Below are 22197 nucleotides of genomic sequence, written 5' to 3' on the forward strand. Positions count from 1 at the left end.
AGAGGGCGGGTAATATGAGCCAATCGAAGCGCATAAGAGGGGACAAGGCACAAAAGAGTAAGAAATATAATAAAAATAATAATAATTTACCCAGGGAATTATTCCTTTTTGTATATTTATTTTAAAATAAATATCTCTCAATTATGAATAATAAAATTAATCGGGACAAGTAACAGAATTGCAAAATAATATTTTTGTATATTTTAAATTAATACATTTTAATAAGATATTTCTAAATTATAAATATATAAAAATTAATACAATAATTTATACAATAATTATTAATAATCAAGTAACTATAAAACGTGTGAAAAAAAAAAAAACACTACCAGTTCACGCGGTTTTATTTTTTAATTTCCCCACCCGTTTTCCAACACCAACAAACCACGGCCGCTGGAGTTATGATTGGCTGGTAATAAAAAGGGCTGATTAATTATGAGAATAATGTTATTAGACCCAATCGAAGCGGGCTTTATATTTAAAAATGTTAAATTCTGTGATTTACATGACTATAATAATATTTATTATTTTTTATACATAAACACTTATAATTAGGAATAATGTTAAGCACTTTCAAATGCCTACCATATAAGAAACTGCTTTATAATATAAATTATATCCAATATTAATATTGTCCGGTTGTAATGAATATATGTATAAAAAATGTGTTTTTGAAAAAAAAAAAGAAAACAAAATAAAGCAAAATAAGATTAAATAAAATATGAAATTATGCCTGTTTAGAGGCATAGATAGGTCTACACAAAAAAAGCTGGTCATACTGGTTGACTAGTTTGACCAAATTGATTAACCATCAAACCAGATTTATTTTCTATATATTAGAATTTCACTGAATGGTTCATTATTGTACAGATTTTTTTAACTCTTAAAATTACGAAAAAACAATTTACTGCAAATAAACAACCATAAACTGCAGGCTATAGTGACCAAACTCCAATCAGCAAGAAAAACAACCACGACGAGAATGCAGCGCACCTGTAAGCAAGTAAATGGGCGTGGCTTAGCAGCACAGGTAGTTCCCTATAAATCACCCGTGCTGCAGCACGTGGGTTTTCGGAGTGTTTGCGAGCCTCGTGCGCGTGAAATATGAGCGTGTATACTTTAATAGTCTAGCAGGTGTTAATATACTGGGTTTGTTGTTAATACATTGAGCTAATTTAGCTGTTAAAGCAAGTATGAGCACCGGGACGCCGTACATAGGCAGCAAAATCAGCCTGATCTCAAAGGCTCAGATTCGCTATGAGGGGATTCTGTACACTATTGATACGGATAACTCCACTGTGGCCTTAGCTAAGGGTGAGTTCACTATTAGGGCTCTTAGTTTTTGTTGTTGTCCAATAATCCTTTAATGATCCCGTTAACATTTGTAGATTTCATTACATTTTCTGTTCCACCTTTAAATTGAGCAATAGGGGTTTGTAGTTTACATGCAATTGTTCAAGTCCCCTTAATCGGTGCGTGATTGGTTGGCTTGATTTTTATTTTTTTTAATGCATTTTCCAATTCCACCTTAAATTAGGTTCAGTAGAGTTTCTAAGTTAAATGCAGTTACCTGTTCCACATTTAAATAGTATAGTAGGGTAATTGCTACCATGCTTTTTGATTCCACCTTAAATGGTGCACTATGGTTAATTGTTACCATGCTATATTCCATTCCACCATAAATGGTTAAGTAGATTTTATAACTTTCACGCAATCATCTGTTCTACCTTAAATGGTGCAGAGATGCTCAATTGTTACAATGCTTTTTCATTCCACCTTAAATGGTGCACTATGGTTAATTGTTAAAGTGCTATTTTTCCGCTCCATTTTAAATATTGCAGTATGGTTTAATGTAGCCTTCCCTGTTCCACCTTAAATTGTTTTAGTATAGTTTTTATAATTTTCATTGACCCCTCTGTTCTGACTTGATATGGTTCTTGTATGGTGCAATTGCCATCCTAACTTAAGCAGTATATGCCATGCTTTTTCATTCCACCTTAAATGGTGCACTGTGGTTAATTGTTACAATTCGATTTCCCATTCCACCTTAAATGGTTAGTTTATAATTTTCATAGTCACTTGTTGTGCCTTAATGTTGCAGAAGGGCTCAGTGTTATATGCAATTGCCATCCTATCAATGCTATTTTTCGTTCCACCTTAAATTTCCATGCAGTAATTTGTTCTACCTTAAGTGATGCAATAGGGCTCAGTTTTATGTGCAATTGCCATCCTACCTTTTATTGGTACAGTTGGACTAATTGTTACCATGCTTTCTTTCATGCCACCGTAAGTGGTGCGGTATGGTTGATTTTTTACAATGCTATTTTCTGTTCTTAAATGGTGTTATGAGTTTATGTATCTTTCCACTCCACCTTAAATGTTGCAATATGGCCCATAGATTCTGTGGGTTTTATTTTAGTTTTTTTTTCTACCTTAAATGGTGCTTTAGGTTTTCTGGCTTATGTTGACCTTAAGGTGGCTTTATATGGCTTAGTTTTCAACTTTTTCAATTGTCCATTCCACCTTAATTTTTGTGGCAGGGCCCAGTTATCATGTAGTTGTGGTTTTACCTTAAGTGGTGCAATAAGGTTCCATATTTTTAGTGCAATAAATTCTGTTCCATCATAAATAGTGGTGCTTTTGCGTTTTGCAGCCATTTAAGGTGGAACGCACCAAATTTCAATAATTAGGTTAAATTGAATGTCCTATTACTTTCCTATAATCTTGGTCTGTATTCTGTTTTAAGGTCGTTCTTACAGTAAAACACAACCATCCAGTTGGTTTTAAGCAATTTACCAATGTATATAACAATGGAGGCCTTAGGCCTAAAGAGCATGTGACCTTTTGACCCTTGAATGACCTTTTCAGTCTTTCCCCATTGTCCCAAAGGTTCTTTGTCCACAAAGACCACCAAAATGTTTTGGGTTCCAAAGTTATAGATTGCACCATTGGTTAACACTCGTTTGGCTGTGTTTAACCTTGATGCAACTAGTGCACCATTTTTAAGGTGGAATGGATGATGCAAAGAAGTCTAAAAGTTTGCTACTTTTGACTGTTCTGCATTTATTTTAAGGTGGTACTCAAAACCAATACGTTGGTTGTATTTTATTAAGTTGACCGACTTAACCTAAGGTCTTAGCTTTTGACCTTAAATGCACTTTAGCACATTTCCCTTGGTCCTGAAAGTTGTTGGTCCACCAAGTTACATTTTGGTGTCCAGTTGTCTTGTGTGCTTGAATCATATTTATTTCACTAAACTTTTTAACTAACTGCTATAACCACTGTGTTCTGGCTTTTCTCTGTCCAGTGAGGTCGTATGGGACGGAGGGACGACCCACCGACCGTCCTGTTCCACCGAGAGATGAAGTGTTTGATTATATTATCTTCAGAGGGAGTGATATTAAGGACATCACCGTCGGTGAGCCTCCAAAACTTCACCATAGCTTACCCCAGGACCCTGCAATCGTTCAGGTAACTCATAAAAAGAAGGTAAATTGAGTACAAATGTTCTTCTTTGGATAGAGGAAAACTTGGATAAGTTGGATGCTCCTCCCTTATTGTGATGTCACAGTAGGGAAACCTGGCTCCTCCCATCACCCATTAACCCCTACCAGAGCCCCTCCAATTAGGTCAGTTAAACACTTTGATCTACTGCTTGAGAACCTCAGACAGTACACAGCAGGATTAACCAGCAGACTTCTTTTGAGGGAGGGATCTGTAACTAGGAGGATGTAAGTATTTTCAAAAAAGCTTGCTTGCTTCTTTATATTATATTATATTACATTACATTCGGCAGACGCTTTTGTCCAAGACTGAACTGCTTCTGTCACAGTTAAGCATGAACTAGCTTGTTTGTTTTGCCATTTAGCACAAGCTAATACTAATGTGTGGTAAACACTCAGCAACAAATTTTAGAATCTGCTGTTACATATGGGATGATGCTTGCCAAAAAAATAATTAAGACTTTGGAAGTTAGATACCCCACCAACATTTAAAATGTGGCTTACAGAAGTTGCAAATATGCTGCATATTGAGAGGCTTAGATATATAGTGTCTGGTATTTTTCATAAAAAAAAATGTATTAAAATATCGAGTTTGTTTGAATTGCAGTATCATTGTTAATATTGTGGGAAACTTTGATGTGAAAATCGTATAAATAAAGATATAAAAATAAAAAAAACTAATTGGAATAAAAGTGACAGAGCCCTTAAATGGCTCATGCTGAAAGGGACTGAAACTGGCAAGAATACAACGTTTTATGTATCTCAGACCATTTCTTCTATTTTAACTTGTGTAAAAACGGGTATAATTCCTTTTTAAATGTTTTTTGTATTTTTCGAGTGGTGATACAGGGGGTCCAAGCACTGCATGCAGTTATGTAACGAGATTAGCACAAATTATGGGTGGTGATCATGGGTAGTTATCTCAAGGTTTTTATTAGAATGTTTAACTTGTGTCTGATAATAACTGTGCTCTGTTGCAGTCGTCTGTGGGGAGCTCGTCCGTATCGTATGGTCCTCAGGGAGGGTACAGTCCCTACAGGAGCATGATGCCCTCCTACAACCAGCTCGCTGCCAGCTCTCTGCTCAACCAGCAGTACGCCGCCGCCCTCGGCCTGGGTGAGCTGCTCCTAACGCTACAGATCAGTTCTGCTTTCTTATGAATTATATTATTTTAATACTTTATTCAACAGTATTTAAGAATCACTTGTGCTGCACTCTTTGAATCACTTGTTCCTCTTTGAACACTGCACATGGCTTACAGTGTATGACCAATCACCATACAGTATAGGACAGTATTTATCCTAGAGGATCTACTACTAGTACTTTTTGTCTGAGAGAAAAAATAAGTAAAAATAGCAAATATAAATAGATAACTTGATTGCAACAATTGATATATTTATTTAATATTATATAAGTGTTATATTTTCATGTGTTGCCTGTTTTACATAACCACAATTTTCTGCCTGATTATGTTTTGTGAGGATTGAAAAACTGGTTTCGTGTTTGAGATACTGAAAATCGTGCTTGTAATAAAAAACATAAAACTAATTGTAAAGTAAATGTGTAAATATAATAAATAAAAAGAACAGTAAAATTAGCAATTTTCTAAGCTTCATTTTAAACTTTAAGTCAGGTCAAGAGGAACAATACAATAGACAAAGTGCAAAAGTGGAACAATAGTGCAACATAACATTTGTAATGTGTAGAATTTGGGGGTTTATTCCATTTACTGATCTGAAATTATCAAGTGGAATATAGAAAGTGAACAGACAGCTTCTCCAAGTTTCCTGTAGGCAAATCTCTTCAAAGTCCTCAGTTTTTAGAGTGTAAAGAACTTACTGTATTTTACTGCTGAGAAAATGGTTTTTTTAGCCCATATATGGAGCAAGGCCTGTTAACCACCTAAATTGGTGTAGGGATTAATGCTGATTATATTTTGCTATTAAAAATACAAGAAATTTCAGAATTCTTGAGTATTCAGTGATTTAACAGGTCATTAATCATTACCATAGTTCTGTGTTAAACATTAAAGTCAAATAAATGATGAGAGGGGCGTATAATTGATCAGTTAAGCCTTGGATTCACTACACTACTTTTTAAAGTGGATGCAGATTAAAAATAGACTGGACATATTATACTACACAACGGTTTCTTATTTTTATAGAATATGAATCTGCTCAAACAATGTATGGTGTAACCCTGTGCTTTAGTGGAATTTCAGGAGTAGTTGGATTCATTTTAATGCAATTATATTAAACTTGCAGTATACTGTATTTATCTATTATACCACATTTAGTTCCAACCCTGAAATGTGATTGGCTGAGAGGCGTTCTATGAGTACCGTTATCAGCCGGTAATGCACTGTAACCGAAGCGCTCCATGTATTACTGTATTACTCCGCAACATACAGGTAACCTAGCAAGGATGCAGCAGCACTTACAAACCAAACAGCGCAGCTACAAACAGAGCAGTAATGGAACTATTTTAACTGGCAGAGTTTTTATAACCAAACAGATCCTATTTTCTCCTCCTCTTTAACTCATCTTTCAATATCAATAAACATAACCTGTAATATTGGCACTGCTGTGCTGATCTACAGTACTTGGCCTGCGGTGCCAATATTACACTTAATAGCACGAACCTAAAGTGTGTTATTGCTTAATTAGAAATGAATCTCCTTTGGCTGTACACTCTACAGCAGGTCTCCATGGCCACCCACGAAGGGGTCCTATGGTGGAGCAGGCGGTCCAGACAGCGCCTGTGGAAAAAGCAGCTCAGAAGAAAGGCCTGCCTGCAGGGGGGCAGGGGCAGCAGCAGGGCCGGGAGGGTGGCAGGCTGCAGCGAGGCGCCCGGGGGAGTCCTCAGACCCAGCGCGGGGGCGGTGGACTCAGGAGTAAGATCACTTAATCACCCATACAATAATACACTTAAAGCAGCAGTCCAGAAGATTTATTTTATTTATTTTTATTATTTGTAAACTGAAACTATTAGTTTTCATGAGTTGGGAGTAGTATTGTCCTTCCACAACTACCGTATCCCTGTAGTGTCTAATACAGTATATTCATTCTAAAAACAGAATAAACAGATTGGTCTGGTAGGCTTGTTAGATGTAATTGAGCTTTACATAGTCACTAGTTCAGAAAAGAACAAAGTGACAGCAATGTGTTTGCATTAACCTGCAATAAAAAAGTGCTAAGTGCAGTTACCGTATTTTCAGACAATAAGGCTTACTTAAAATTAATAAATACTTTAATTACTGTAAACAGTAAAGCCACTCTACTGAAAACTCACCCTTAGCACTGAACGTCAGTAAAGTTTCTCCAGCACTAAGGCTAGGAGCAGCAGCAGCATTAGCTGCTTATGGTAGCACTAGCTCTTTTGCCACTCGGAGGAAAGTATATTAATACTTGCTGATTTACGCCCTGCTAGTGCTGCAGTTAGCAGCTAATTAATGCTAATTCTGCTTATGCCAGCAGATGACCTGAATCTCTATAACCATCACTGATTGGTGGAAACTTCACACTAGACCTCGAGCAGTTTGGACTGTGTGTCTCTCCGCTCTTCCTCCAGACTCTGATCCCTTGATTTTTTTTTTCAAATGAAATGTAAAATTTACTGATTATCAGTGATGGTTTGGAGAGTCATGTCTGTCATCTGCTGGTGTTGATCCACTGTGTTTTAATATCAAGTCTAAAATCAGTGCAGTTTTGTTTTCCCTCAATATTGGCGCACTTCATGCTTCTTTCTGCTGCTGACAACTTTTATGGAGATGCAGATTTCATTTTCCAGCAGGACTTGGCACACTGCCCACACTGCATAACAAAAGTACCAATTGTTCTTGTATAATCTAATTTTCTGAGTCACTGATTTTTGGATTTTCATTGGCTGTAAGCCATAATCAACAATTTAAAGAGTAAATGCTTATGAACTACTGAAATAAAGTGTATTTTTAATATTCTAATATTGAGATGCACCTGTAGTATGGTACTAACCTTCGGAAGAGGAGGTGTTAGTATTTGCCTTTACTCGCTTAGTTTATACTGCTGCTACTTGCATGGTCCTGATCCTGGGATGACTAGTTCTTGGTTTAGCAGGATTTATGTAGCTGTAGTTTCAGCTGTAATTATCTTAATGTTTCTTGTGTTAAATGACCTGTAGATGTCCAGGCCAGTCAGCGTGGAGATGCACAAGGGCAGAGTCAATCTAATGATGAAAACCGGCCACCTCAGCGGAGGAGACAGGGTACGCCCCCTTCGTTTCTCACAAATTTAAATTTAATTTTAGTGTAGAGTTCCTATAGAACTGCTTATATTTCTGTACAGGTAATCGCAGGTCCAGGAACCGCGGCCGAGGGCAGATCATCGTGGGCACCGCAAAGCCCTCCACCCTCCAGTTTGAGTCGGACTTCGACTTTGAATTGGCTAACGCTCAGTTCAACAAGGAGGACCTCTCTAAAGAGCTGCAGGAGAACCTGACTGTCAAAGGTTGGTGGTAGTCCAGTTTCTACCCCTCTACTGGGCCTGAATCCAGTTTCTTTAAAATCCATAAACTCAACATTAATTAAAGAATAAATAACTTGAGCAGTATGTTAATTTAATTTTAATATTTGAGTGACTGCTGGGCCGAATGGTGTCACTCTGGTTTAGTTTTACTTAGTGGGGGTTTATTGATTTGCTGATTAAAATAAGATGTAATAAGCAGAGCTTTTCAGGTGCAGTTAAACATATTGATCCTGATTAGATATAAACTCTAAGGGTGTTTAACTGAATTATTGGTGTGTGTATTTGGGAAAGGACAGTAGTTCAGACACGCCCAATCCTATTTCACCACTTGGCCCTACCCCTTCTTTTTGAGTGTAAAATCCTTCCCCTAAATATTGGGACAAGCAGATATGTCGTCAGGAGCACTAAAGGTCAGTAAGCTAGTGTAACGACCACTGTTTGGTCGTATTTAATTGTATGTCTTCATAAAGGGGGGAGATGGTGCAGAAATTAATTTGTCAGTTCTTTAATTCTTAACTCTGTGATTGGGAGCTGAAATTTGCTTTTAGCTTTATTTTGTAGTTCTACCTTAAGTGCTGCTGCCCCTGTTGTCTGAGACAAACTACTAACTTTTTTTATGCTTGTGTTTAGTCATAACATTGAAATTACACATTAAACTATGGTAATATAGTGAATTATTAGAATTAGAATTATTACTTAAATACTGCAATTTTTGGGTTTTTCTTTGGTCTTACAAGTGATTCTCATACAAGCCCCCATCCCTTCCCCTAAACTACCCCCCCAGCCTAACAAGAATCAAGACACCCCTACCACCTGGAGTGCACATGCAAAACAGAGGAAAAGGGCCAAGGGGTGAAATGGGATTGGGCCATTAATTACAACATGACCAGAAATCATGTCACCCTGATTTATTCTTCCACATTAACCAACACAGAAGTGTGAAAGGTCTATTTGTAGCGTCTTTATTTGTTTGGGCGAGATCTTCATTAACCTCTGTGCTGTAGACGATCTGTCCACTGCTGAAACCCGAGAGGAGAAGGTGGACTCGGGTGTGGAGACCCAGAGCAGTGAGGGGGTGGTGGAGGAGGTGTTTGGACCAAAGTGTTTTTACAACAAGGCGAAGAGCTTTTTCGACAACATTTCTTCAGAACTCAAATCAAGGTACCATCATATTACCCATTACCATCAGATTAGACATGTAAATTTTGATAAGCTTGCTAATGGCAGTCTATGTAAAATGTTAATGAGCTCTGCAAGTTGTACTTTTCCTGTCTTTACGATAGCAAAGACCCACTGACAATCAAGCTGCACGATGCACGGTTGACTGCTCAACTATAGATAGCTAAAATAGGGCCCCAGTGTATCGATACCGTTATATAGCCCTCACTGACTGCAGTGTTTGCTGGTCTCCTCTGCAGGCGTACGACCTGGGCGGAAGAGCGTAAGCTGAACGTGGAGACCTTCGGGGTGCCAGGGCGGTTCCTGAGGGGGCGTGGTTTCCGTGGTGGTTTCCGAGGGCGACGGGGTAGAGGGATGAACCAGCGCATGCCCGTCCCACAGGCTGTGGGCAGCGGCAGGCTGTGAGATCAGTGAGTATTCCTGCAGACATCTAAAACTCATACATTTTTAGTATATTAGAGATCAGTGTTTCTAATCCTTTTTATTTACACTTAGCTAATGACTCCTTTAACTGATGCAACAAAAGAACCATTTCTTTAAATGACTGCTGTGCAGCTTGTGGCTTAGTGTTAGCATGTTCACCTCCCAACGCTGGGGTCTTGGGTTCAAGTCCCTATTAGACAGTGCCATCTTCAGAGCTCCTTATATATGAATTTTATCAGTCAGGTATTAAGGAGCAGTAAAGCCACTCTGCTGAAGTACAGAGTTATATGGGTGAGTTTTCAGTGAAGTTTCTCCAGCAATAAGGCTGGGTGCAGCAGCATTAGCATTAGCATTAGCCGCTAACCGCAGCACTAGCTCTTTCTCCATTCAGAGGGGAGTATATCAGACTGTAGTGTGCATGTTTACTGTGTTAAAACAAGCTATATGGGAGGAACCGCTAGCTTATGGCGCCCTAGGTTACGAAAACTCAGCATTTACGTCTGGCTAGCGCTGCGGTTAGTGGCTATGCTAATGCTGCTGCACACAGCCTTAGCATGGGGAACTTTTTAATAAAAACTCACCCTTAGACAAAATATTGTAAATTTTACGTTACTGCACATAAACAGTAGCGCTTTACTCCCCCAAATAAACAGTTTTTAGGAGAGAAATCTGTGTAGATTAACGTCCAGCTCTTGCTTTTAAACTTGGAGAATCAAGGTTTACATTTTACCCTATTTCAATCTGTTCCAGTGGTTCTAAACCACCCTCTTCTTTATATGGAACATAACAGCTTACCATCCAACTTCCTGACCTCAGTAACGCTAAAATAGATGAACACAATCAAATCCTCACAGTAATGCTGCTCCAGAATGTGCTGTCAAGTCGACTTTGTACAGTAGAGACAGTTACTTGAACAAAAGCAGAATAAACTCCCTATATTACCCTTGAATTTAGAAGAAACAATAATTAAGCAGGTGTCTCATGACTTATATTGTCCATATATTGTAGCTTTACAGGAGCAAGCAAATAAAATTCTATTTTATTTTATTATTTTTTTTTAAGTTAGTTTGGCTGCAGATGACTAAATCTAAAACCTAATAAATCCATTTTTCTCCTCTGTTGCAGGTGTGAACACCTCGTGGGACTTTAAGTGGGTTTTGTGTAAATACGTTTTCTCTTTATTCTATTAAGAGTTTAATTATTTTGCGTTCCTCCACTTCAGCTGTAACTGGTATTTAAAGAGAATACAGATTCAGGCCTTTTTGTGTTCAGGAGCAACACTACCAGTGTTTCAGTTCTGTTGCTAATGGCTAATAGCTAACGCTGTGCTGTCGCTGCTACGTCGTTGTCTAGTGTGAAGCTGCTTTGATAGAAATGAATGAAATGAACCTGAGATGCACTTTAACTTGTGGATGTTTAATTCTAAGTAATATATATATTTTTATTTATGCTTTCTGATGTAAATATCGCTGGAATTGCAGAATGTAAACGGACTGACCCGGTCAGCCTTTGGCATGTTCCCCTAATATTGTTTATAATGGTTTAAAAATTCTGATTTCTTTTTTTCTTTTTGTTTTCCAATATTTTCCTTTATTGTTTGTTTAATAATGGACAGGGGACTTTGTACAAAAAGTACCATTTGTTAATAAAAAAAATGGAAAATGGCTGATTAACTTCATGTCTGAGTGAATTTCTTGCTGGTTGCTGTATGATTGGTCATTCTGATTGGTCCAGATGGTTCTGATTGGTCCAGATGGTTCTGATTGGTCCAGGTTTAGGTGGAGGCGGAGGCTGTAGCTTTCTTTTTCTTATCTGCTTCCTCCTTTTCCTTCTCGATGGCGGCGACGATGTTCTCCACCTCTGCCGGTTCCAGAATCTGAGGACAGAAAAATTATAAATATTAGAAATGGCCTTTTAAAATAAATTAATTATATTCCTGTTTGTGTTTGTATACAGACCTTCATGGTTTCTCCGTTCTTCATTGTGGCCAGTTCAATGTTCTTCCCACCAGACTGAACCACCTGAAATGGAATTAAATTAGACAAGTTTTAATCTAAAACTTAATTTACTCTTAAATTTACTTTTTTATAATTGTGGTTATTTTGGTCCTTTTTCTTTTTATTCTATATTTGTTTTATTGCGCTACACTTTAGCGCTTTCACCTGTTTGCATATCCTTTTATTTTAAATTGTATTTTTTTTTTCTTAATTAAATCTTACATTTTTTGCTTATTTTTATAATTTAAACTAAAATTTCAGTCCCTAGGGTCGGCTACATAAAAGGATGGTTGTCCTCAATGTATTTAACGAGTGGAAAAAAAGATTGATTTAAGAATAGTGTACGTAGGCCTGGACAGTATTTAGATATCGGTATTTATCACGATAAATATTTCAATAACGGTGATATCATTTTTGTGGCATATCGATTAGTTAATTTACAGAATCTGTCATAGACGGGTGTTTTTCACGAGTCATTTCACTGCAGAGCTGAACACAATCAGCCTCCATAGCCGGACTACGTCAGTGCGTAATCATACAGGCGCTAGGCTAGGCTAGGCTAGGCTAGGCCTGGGTCTGCTCAGCTCCACTTCACACTTAAAACCTCCTGTGATGAAGCTCTGCTGCGCTCCGGTCCACACCTAAATGTCCCGCGATGCTCGGCTCGGCTGCACTCCGCTCGGCTTCAGCGCAGGACATTTTAGATACAGAATGAGCGCACCTGACGCTTCCACGCGTGATTAAACAGAAGAGATAACTGAGGGAGGCAGGTCTAATTCAGTGGTTCGACTTTCAAAGGTCTGATAAACTTCAGACTTCAGCTTGTTCTACATTGTGTCTGAAAGTGGAGCCAAATAGCAACGGTAATACGTCTATAATCTGTTCCACCACCTCAAGCAGTTTCACTACACACAATATCTTCACTATTCTGACTGAAGCACTTTTGTAGTTTATGTTGTGTCTAAGTTATTTATAGTTGATAGGTTTGTTTGTATATTTGACGGGGATATCGGGTTCCTTTTTTATGTATGTATGTATATGTATGTATATGTATGTATATATGTGAAGGCTTTTTGTATTCCTTATCCTGGTTGAAGCACTTTTGTTTTGATCTGTTAAATATGTTTACAAAAGAATAAGAAGCTCTACCTCTGTAATGTAAAGTTATTTATATTGGTAATATGTATATAGGTTTATGTTTGACAGGGATGTCATGTTTTTATTTTGCTACATGCAAATAAAAGTGAGCATTGATTTATTATGACCATTTTTTTATTTCTAAAATATATATATATATTTTTAAAGACTTAAAATTTAAGGCAGTAGTGTACAGATTTCCATTGCAGGGATTCTAAGCAGTTTTTCTGAGGCCTTTAAAGTATTTATATCGATATCAAAATTATATCGTATCAACCGAAATTAAGGAATATAACGTATATGATATACGTTTTGGCCATATTGTCCAGCACTAAGTGTTCGTATATAGTTACACCACTCGTTAGTGGTTGGTACTGTGTGTGTATACATACCTCCAGAAGAGCTCGGACAGCCAGTTTTATAGCCAGTTCGTCCGACTCCATGTCCTCCTCCTTGTAGTTCTTCTCCAGGAATTCACGAACTGTTTTAGCTGATCTCCCGATTGCATTAGCCTGTAAATTAAAGAATTTAATATATTCATATTTGGGTAAATACAAAAAAGTGCAGGTCATGAAATCCATTATATGATTGCTTTTTACTGTTAGCACAATTTTGCTATAATGAACCCCGCCTACGTGATGCGGGGAGGGGGACTGTGATGATGTTGCTTGGGGTACAGTTCAGAACAGCTTGAGACGGTTCTCAAGCCAGGTCCCCCCAAAAAGATGAAATTGGGAGGACCAGCGGCCAAATCTGAACTGAAAGTGAGGTAAGCCATGGTGAGAGACTGAGGTCTTCAGCAGAATTTTATAAGATCTTTAACAGCGTTTCAGGGGTGGTATGAGTGAAAATGTATTTATAGTAGATGGTATACAGAGTTAGCATCATCCTCGTGATAAAATTTGCAGACCGGTATAAGCTTGACTGAATGGGGAGTTCGACAGGTTTCGTGGCAAGGTGAGTTTTCTTCTCGACAAAGGAATGTGACAACCGTGTAAATTTAAATCGACAACTAGGTTATGACACCTGCTCCCGTACTTCCAGTTCAATGTTTCTGGTCATTCAGCTGCATACAGGGGTTGAACTCATGAAGTTATTGGTGGTCTGACTGTTCCTTTCGGCCTGACGTGTGTTTATATGTTCCATAAATCAAGGACGAGAAGCCTGAAGACAGAGACCTGCGTAGTCCCCCCCAAAAATAAAATTTGAGCAACAGGCAGGACCAAAGTTCGTCACAGCAGACGTGGTGGCGCCCAGACGAAGAACACGGACACCGGATGGGATGCAACCAGCAGGCGGAGAGAAGCGTTGACTGAAGAATGCATCACGGTCCGTCGACATATAGGACATTTTGGGGGCCCCCTCCTGGAGGCGCAAGATGGTTTAGTCCGCCCGACAGCTACCGGCTTCAGGTGTACCATCAGTGAGCCCAGATTTAAAGACCTGGGGGCTAGAGGCATCCTGCTGCCCAAAGCAAGAAATCAGGTTATCGGAAGAAAGGAAGGAAAAGAAAGAAGGCAGAAAGAAGGGAGGCAGCTGATGGTGGCTTTCTTTCCCGAAGGTAAACCGAGTTTGCTTGTTAAGCAAAAGTCCAATTAAAGTAAATGTAGTCCACTCCAGACACCTGCTGCTGATATTTTATGCTCACATTAGCTTAGCTAGTTGCCAAACGAGTAAAAGACATTGAGCCTCCTAACGTAAGATATCAACATTAACCAGTTTAGAAACAAACAGTGGATAACTGTTAATTGTTAAATAACTGATCTCGATTTAATCAAAAGGGCCCAGAATTTGCTGCTACGCCCCTGGGTCCGCCTCGCCGGCAGTGAACGAGGTAACAAAAAGGAGCCATAGTGGCCCTTAACAGAAAATATACATAAGTAAAGCCGAGCGTAGGGGTCCGCCTCGCTGGCAGTGATGGAGGTAACAGAGAAAAGAATCGATGTAACGGAAAGAATAGAGGGCAGAAAAGAGAGACGTCGCCTTCCTTCATGGTAAAAGTACGTAGTAAAGCCGGGCGTAGGGTTCCGCCTTGCCGGCTGGAATTGAGGTAACAAAAGAATCGAGGAAACAATTAATCAAATTGAGGGAACAATAAATTAATCCGTGAAACAATGAAATAAGATTAGGGGAACAATGAAATAAATTGAGGGAACAACAAATATAGAGGAAACAACAAATACAAATGAGGAATCGAATTAAATAAAGGAAACAATATAGTAAATAGAGGGAAACAACAAATTAAATCTAAATGTGGATTAGAACGACGGAACGATGAGTAAATCGAGGGAACAATAAATTCAAACGAACGAGAAATAGATTGAGGGAACTGAGAAATAGACCGAGGTAACAATTAAATAGAGGGAACGATACATTAAATCGAACGAAGGAACTGAGAAATAGACCAAGCTAAAACTGAAAAGAAACGATTAAATAGAGGGAACAATAAATTCAATTGAACAGAGAAATAGATCGAGGGAACTTAGAAAAAGACCGAGCTAACAACGAGCAGAGGGAAACAATTAAATAGAGGGAACAATGAATTAAATCAAACAGACATAGATCGAGGAAACTGAAAGATCGAGGAAACAGTGAAAGATTGAGACAACCGTGAAAAAAGGCGAAATGAATAAAGGGAACAATTAAATAAATAGAGGGAACAATAAATTAAATGGAGGGAACAATAAATAAAGTTGAACAGTGAAACCGATCAAGGGAAGGATGAATAAATCAAGTAAATAATACATTAAATAGAGGGAGCAATAAAATAAATCAAGGGAAGTATATATTTAATAGAGGAAAAAATAAATTAAACAGAGGGAACCATGTATTAATTCGATATTAGATCGGCCTCACCGGCAGGGAGGGTGGCCGCGCTGTCTGGGAGCCAAGTGATCGCGCTGGGAGACGCCTGCGCTGAACCAGGGATCCGACGAGACGTGCAGCGGCGCCGGCGACGAGCCAGGGATCTGCCGATCTGCCGAGTAGTTTAAGCTGGCAGTGAGCCAAGTATTCGAAGTCGGACCGGGCAGCTGGCTGGCAGCGTTGAGTAGTTTAGCTTGCGCTGAAACAAAGATCCGAAGAGTCGGACCGGGCAGCTGACGCGCTGAATCGAGTTGCTTTAGCTGGCGCCGGTGCTGAAGCGTGGAATCAGCGAGTAGAGTCCGGCAGGTAACGTGCTGGGACGGGCCTCTGACCAGCTGAGCCGAGGAGACCACGGAGCGCAGCCTGGAGTGCGATGAGAGCGGCAGAGGATGAGCGTTTAGAGAACAACTCGAAATCCGAGGCAACCAGATCAAGGCCATGGGCGGAAGGATTGTCACGTGCGAGGTCGAAAGTCACGTAGGTGAGCACCTGGAAGGTATATATATAGGACCAGGGGGGAGGAGCTCGGGAAATTGAGGCGTGGTTCATATCCCAAAATTTTGTTAATTCTTAACAACACTTATTTACTGCTTTCAACTATACTCTGTACTTTGACCCATGTTTAAAGATAAATCGTAGACCACCTATTAATAAAGACAACTGAAAACTAGCTTTAAGGGGACATATACCTCTTACCTCTTAAAATAAGTGTATGTTCTATACAAAACATGTTCATGAAGTTCTTAACACAAAATCATTCTCACATAAAGATAGAGATCTCACCAGCTCTATTCTTCTATACCAGTTTCAGTCTCTTTCAGAATGAGCCGTTTAAGAGCTCTGTCACTTTTATGCAAATAGGCTGGACCTGACCCATGTTTATGCTGGACGTTTGCTAGACATTAGTGTTAGACAAACACAAAACTTATTTGATTAAGTTCCTACATCTTCCTCATCTGCTAAATTGCCACAAAAAGTAGTTACAGATTCCTCACTCAGAAAAAGTCTCCTGGCTAATCCTGTTTTGTACTGTCAACTGAGGGTCTTAACCCGCAGAGCGAAATGGCATTTCCTTATTGTGACGTGGCATAGATATGTAGTGTAAAAAAGAGGCGGGACTGTGTCAGTTTTATTTTTTTGTTTATTTTATGTCTCCTACCTTCCAGGCGTGGTATGTTCCAGAGGGGTCAGTCTGATAGAGGTTGGGCGTACCATCAAAATCAAATCCCACAATCAGGGCAGAAATCCCGAAAGGCCTCCTTCCGTTACTCTGGGTGTAACGCTGCAGAACATACACATATAAAAAATGTCATTACAATACATACTGTATATCCAGGGGGCAGCAATGTATTATAGTTGTGTATAGTAGTGAAAGTGGTGCGAATTAACTGAAATTAGCCATAAACCCATTGGTGTAGGAACTGGGGCAGATGGGTGGGACACGTCAGTAATAGGTAGATAACAGAAATAACCCTCAAAATTTAAAAATGCTGAAAAAGCAGAAATTGTTTTAAAATAAACTTTTATTTTGAAAGCGCGCCAAAATCTGCATCCCCGCCATGAAAAGCACCCCCTCTTGGCAGCACGTTTCTAATTAATGTTAGCTAAAGCAATTATCTCCGCTTTTTAATCAAGGAGGCGGTGCGTACGCGCTGCCGAGAGGGGGTGCTTTTCCTGGCGGGGGGGGGGCAGAATTCAGCACAACACCGACTTTACACGCGAGGTCAGTGATAAGAGCAATACATCACAACAATAAGAGTATACTGCAATAAAAACAACTTTTGGTTAATGTCTTGTTTTGCTTACATACTAACAGGGTTATCTAATGTTTATATTAACTGCTGCCAAAAATCTCTATGAAACATGAAGTTAAATTTTTTCTCATAAAAAGACACCATTGGAAGTGCTTTCAGTAGAAAAAATTAAAAACACAGGACTTAACGCTATTTTTTTGAGTGGAAAAAATATATAAAAATACATAATACTACTACTACTAATAATAATTATTATAATCATCATAATCAGATCTATTATTTTAAATATTAGGTGATAACTAATCAGTTTTTTGTCATATATGTATATAATTCAGACATTGCACGCATATTTTTTGTCTAATAACAGTAAATGTAATGTGGAGTATCATGTTCAGGTTGTAAAGTCACCTTTGGTTGGATTTAACTAATAATAAACAAAAGTTCAGACAAAAATGTATTTTAGTTTTTATTTGTGATTAAATGTAATTTCTCAAATGTTGTTCTAAGTCACTATAGGGTGGGCTTAGAGTAATATCTAACCTGCTCCTACACCTTTGCGTAAACATCATTATTAAATGTTATTAAAATAACTGAGCGCTGTGTAGTGGTGGTGTTAAGACCTGTTTCATGCTGGAGATGTAGCGTGTGATGTATTCGATGGTTACGGGATCCTCCACGGTCAGCCTGTGGCTCTGGCACTCCACCCTCGCCCTGTTTATAATAATCCTCGCATCTGCAGTCAGCCCTGTTCACCAGAAACACAACCGTTACACACTGTTTCTAATAAAGTGGCCACGAGTCAGCGGTTCCTGTAAACCCACCTGCAAACGCCATGAAAACGTTATCGTCCAGAGCACAGATCTTCCTCACGGTCCTGTCGTCCTGAAGCATCGCGGCAGATTTCTTCTCCACGCCCAGAATTACGATGTTTTTACCTCTCACTCCGACCTGCATACAGTAATCACACACACACACATAGTAATCACACACAGTAACCACACACACACACAGTAATCACACAAAGTAACAATATACTGTAATCACACACAGTAATGGCAAATAGTAATCATACATAGTGACCACACTCACAGTAACAGCAAATAGTAATCATACATAGTGTCTGATTCTTTGTCCTGTGATAATGTTTCTATAAAGCTGCTTTGTGCCAACACCAGTTGTGAGAAGCGCTATACAAATAAATTTGATTTGATTTGATTAGTGACCACAAACACAGTAACTGCAAATAGTAATCATACATAGTGATCACACACACAGTAACTGAAAATAGTAATCATACATAGTGACCACACACACAGTAACTGAAAATAGTAATCATACATAGTGACCACACACACAGTAACTGGAAATAGTAATCATACATAGAGACCACACACACAGTAACTGCAAATAGTAATCATACATAGTGACCACAAACACAGTAACTGAAAATAGTAATCATACATAGTGACTACACACACAGTAACTGAAAACATCAATCATACATAGTGACCACAAACAAAGTAACTGCAAATAGTAATCATACATAGAGACCACACACACAGTAACTGGAAATAGTAATCATACATAGTGACCACAAACACAGTAACTGCAAATAGTAATCATACATAGTGACCACACTCACAGTAACTGCAAATAGTAATCATACATAGTGACCACAAACACAGTAACTGAAAATAGTAATCATACATAGTGACTACACACACAGTAACTGAAAACATCAATCATACATAGTGACCACAAACACAGTAACTGCAAATAGTAATCATACATAGAGACCACACACACAGTAACTGGAAATATTAATCATACATAGTGACCACAAACACAGTAACTGCAAATAGTAATCATACATAGTGATCACACACACAGTAACTGAAAATAGTAATCATACATAGTGACCACACACACAGTAACTGAAAATAGTAATCATACATAGTGACCACACACACAGTAACTGGAAATAGTAATCATACATAGAGACCACACACACAGTAACTGCAAATAGTAATCATACATAGAGACCACACACACAGTAACTGCAAATAGTAATCATACATAGTGACCACACACACAGTACATTAGACAAACCAGTAATCACACACAGTAACCATGTACAGTAACCACACACAGTAACTGCAAATAGTAATCATACACAGTACCCACTGACAGTAACTGCAAACTGTAGCGATGTTGTGGTGTGAATGAACTGATATCAGATGTACACTGCAAATAGTAATCATACACAGTACCCACTGACAGTAACTGCAAACTGTAGCGATGTTGTGGTGTGAATGAACTGATATCAGATGTACACTGCAAATAGTAATCATACACAGTACCCACACACAGTAACTGCAAACTGTAATCATACAGAGTAACTGCAAACTGTAGCGATGTATTATAATTGTGTATAGTAGTAAAGGTGGTACGAATAACCTAAAATCAGCCGTAAACTGCAAACAGTAATCATACACAGTCACCACACACAGTAACCACACAGAGTAACCAAACACAGTAACTGCAAATAGTAATTGCATACACTAATCAAATACATTAACCATTCACAGTACCTGTAAACTGAAACCACACACGTTAACTGCAAAAGGTAATCACACACAGTAACCATCCACACACAGTAACTCGAAAAATCACACAATTACCCCACACAGTAACTGCAAACTGTAATCATAGACAGTAACCACTTACAGTAACTGGAAACATCACACAATTACCCCACACAGTAACTGCAAAGTGTAATCAAACACATATATTGTCAGTACTTTAAGTAAACCTGCATTTAATAAAAACAGATTGGAATGTACTGTTTTATAGCCTGGCTGTTTAAATGATGTGTTTTAATGTTATGAGTGTCAATATATCAACACGTTCACAGTATGATACTCAATATCACACTTTATTACACACTTACTTTTAAGACATTTATTTTTTATGTATTTACTGAAAATATATTTCATATATTAAGAACAGCCCCTGGCAGAGTGTGTATCTGAAATATTAAATTAAGTAAATAAGCAGTAAGGTGTACAGATATATGAACTGTACATGTCCTTTGTTCTGCGGGAAATTAACAGGCCGTCCATATACATTTATATAAAACTTATTTAAATAAATCCTAATAAAATCCAATTAAATATCTAATTATTCTAACTAATTATTTAGTGATTATTTTGGGATATCTAAAAAAAATACACGAAATACAGAAAGAGTTCATACAGTAGAGGATTTATATAATAAAAGCTCAGGTGTGATCAGGTGGTTCTAGACTCACCGCGGTGGAACCTTTCTTCACGGCTTCCTGCGCGTACTCCACCTGGAACAGGTGACCGTCAGGTGAGAACACGGTGATGGCTCGGTCGTAGCTCATGGTGGTTCTGCTCAGTTCAGGTTCGGCTTCGGTTCGGTTCTGCTGGCTTGAGTCTCTCCCGGTCTCAGTTCTGTATGAAGTAAAAGTGAAAGTGAATTGACTGAATGAAACAGCAAAAATTCCAGCGCCCCCCTCCGGCACCAACACGCTACTGCACACAGGCCCCGCCCTCTAGCGCTGTGATTGGATAAGAGAGCTGGTAAAAGACGGCGATTGGTTAGAACTGGGTGGAATCAGCAGGGCAACAAGAACGAGTAGGAGATTCGCCAAATCTACAGTGATACAGCTTTTTATTCATTTATTTATTTTTTTATATTTTTACAAAATAACTATATAAGAACTATACTAATAAAACACAGGGATAAATTATAAATAGTCATTATTTATATAAAATAACACATTTGTAAAAAAAAAAATCTCTAATATAGATAAAAATAAGTGGCAATTATGTTTTTGATACAGGAAAAGGGAGAATATCTGGTTAAATAAAATAAATAAATTATAACTATTGATCTAATATAAGAAATAAATGAAAAATGCTTGTTCTAATACGTAAAAAATACATATTATATTTGTATGATATAAATACAAGAAAAATGCTAATTATTGATCGAATATTAAAATAAATTATAATTATGGACCTGATATGCCAAAACAAGTACTTATTATTTTACCAATATTTTCATTAAATAATTAATGATCTTAGATACTTAGCACTAATTATAATTTTTAATACAAGAAAAATGGAGGATAATTAGTGAACTATACAAATTATGTGGAATTAAATAGAAATTAAGTAAAGTGTGTCCAATGCAAATATATATATATATATATATATATATATATATATATATATATATATATGAAAAAATGTATACAAAAAAATTACACCAGAAAAAGTGCTAATTGCTTACCTAATATAAACGTGTAATTGTGCATAATTGAATTAAAAACAAATACTCATTTTAAGTTCTAGCCCAACATTGAAAATAAGTGCTTATTATTTGTACAGAAATACAGAAATAAAAAAACATTAAAACTGTGTAACTGTTTAATTATTTGTCTATTATAAGAAAAAAACATTATGGTGTAGCATATTTGTTGTATTATATGGTAAATATAGGTTTTAGCATAATGTGGACAGTAAGTAATTAATGATAATTATTATATTGATCCAGTAGGGACAATATATGTTTATTATTTGGCTAATATAGAAAAACATTAATAAGTTAAACATTTATACAATATGAGACGCTCAGAAAGTGCTCAGAAAATAACTATTAATGTAACATCAAAAATAATTATATTTCTAATTATTTATACAAGAAAATAAATAAATGAGAATAACCTAGCGTGTTAGTGAATGTAGGGAATAAGGAGTTAAAATTATAGAGACATAGCTGCGCATGCGCAGTGTGAGTACAGCGCTGT

At 37.7% G+C, this 22197-nt stretch overlaps 2 protein-coding genes across 2 annotated transcripts; one reads left to right on the forward strand and one right to left on the reverse strand.

Annotated features, from left to right (window-relative positions):
* The first annotated feature begins 1060 nt into the window (after positions 1-1060).
* Positions 1061-11280, forward strand: lsm14b (LSM family member 14B). The gene is made up of 9 exons (XM_007236081.3): positions 1061-1314; positions 3308-3471; positions 4484-4619; positions 6202-6396; positions 7662-7745; positions 7826-7987; positions 9010-9166; positions 9424-9594; positions 10733-11280. Exons 1-8 carry the CDS (start codon positions 1194-1196, stop codon positions 9587-9589), a joined length of 1185 nt encoding a protein of 394 aa, XP_007236143.2. The 5' UTR covers positions 1061-1193; the 3' UTR covers positions 9590-9594; positions 10733-11280.
* LOC103041394 (proteasome 20S subunit alpha 7) lies at positions 11228-20869 on the reverse strand. Its single transcript, XM_049463168.1, has 7 exons — positions 20671-20869; positions 18182-18308; positions 17981-18105; positions 16766-16888; positions 13134-13253; positions 11566-11628; positions 11228-11483 (listed from the first exon to the last, which is right to left on the reverse strand). Exons 1-7 carry the CDS (start codon positions 20764-20766, stop codon positions 11382-11384), a joined length of 756 nt encoding a protein of 251 aa, XP_049319125.1. The 5' UTR covers positions 20767-20869; the 3' UTR covers positions 11228-11381.
* Between the last annotated feature and the right edge of the window lie 1328 nt (positions 20870-22197).

The sequence above is a fragment of the Astyanax mexicanus genome, chromosome 13 (assembly GCF_023375975.1).
Source record: "Astyanax mexicanus isolate ESR-SI-001 chromosome 13, AstMex3_surface, whole genome shotgun sequence".
Lineage (NCBI taxonomy): Eukaryota > Metazoa > Chordata > Actinopteri > Characiformes > Acestrorhamphidae > Astyanax > Astyanax mexicanus.

Coding starts and splice junctions, on each gene's coding strand:
- LOC103041394 (XM_049463168.1), bottom strand. CDS start 20,766: ATGAGCTACGACCGAGCCATCACCGTGTTCTCACCTGACGGTCACCTG. Junction 16,889..17,980: donor ACATCTCCAGCATGAAACAG/GTCTTAACACCA, acceptor TATGTTCTGCAG/CGTTACACCCAGAGTAACGG. Junction 11,629..13,133: donor CTGTCCGAGCTCTTCTGGAG/GTATGTATACAC, acceptor ATTCCATTTCAG/GTGGTTCAGTCTGGTGGGAA.
- lsm14b (XM_007236081.3), top strand. CDS start 1,194: ATGAGCACCGGGACGCCGTACATAGGCAGCAAAATCAGCCTGATCTCA. Junction 3,472..4,483: donor AGGACCCTGCAATCGTTCAG/GTAACTCATAAA, acceptor GCTCTGTTGCAG/TCGTCTGTGGGGAGCTCGTC. Junction 6,397..7,661: donor CGGGGGCGGTGGACTCAGGA/GTAAGATCACTT, acceptor AATGACCTGTAG/ATGTCCAGGCCAGTCAGCGT.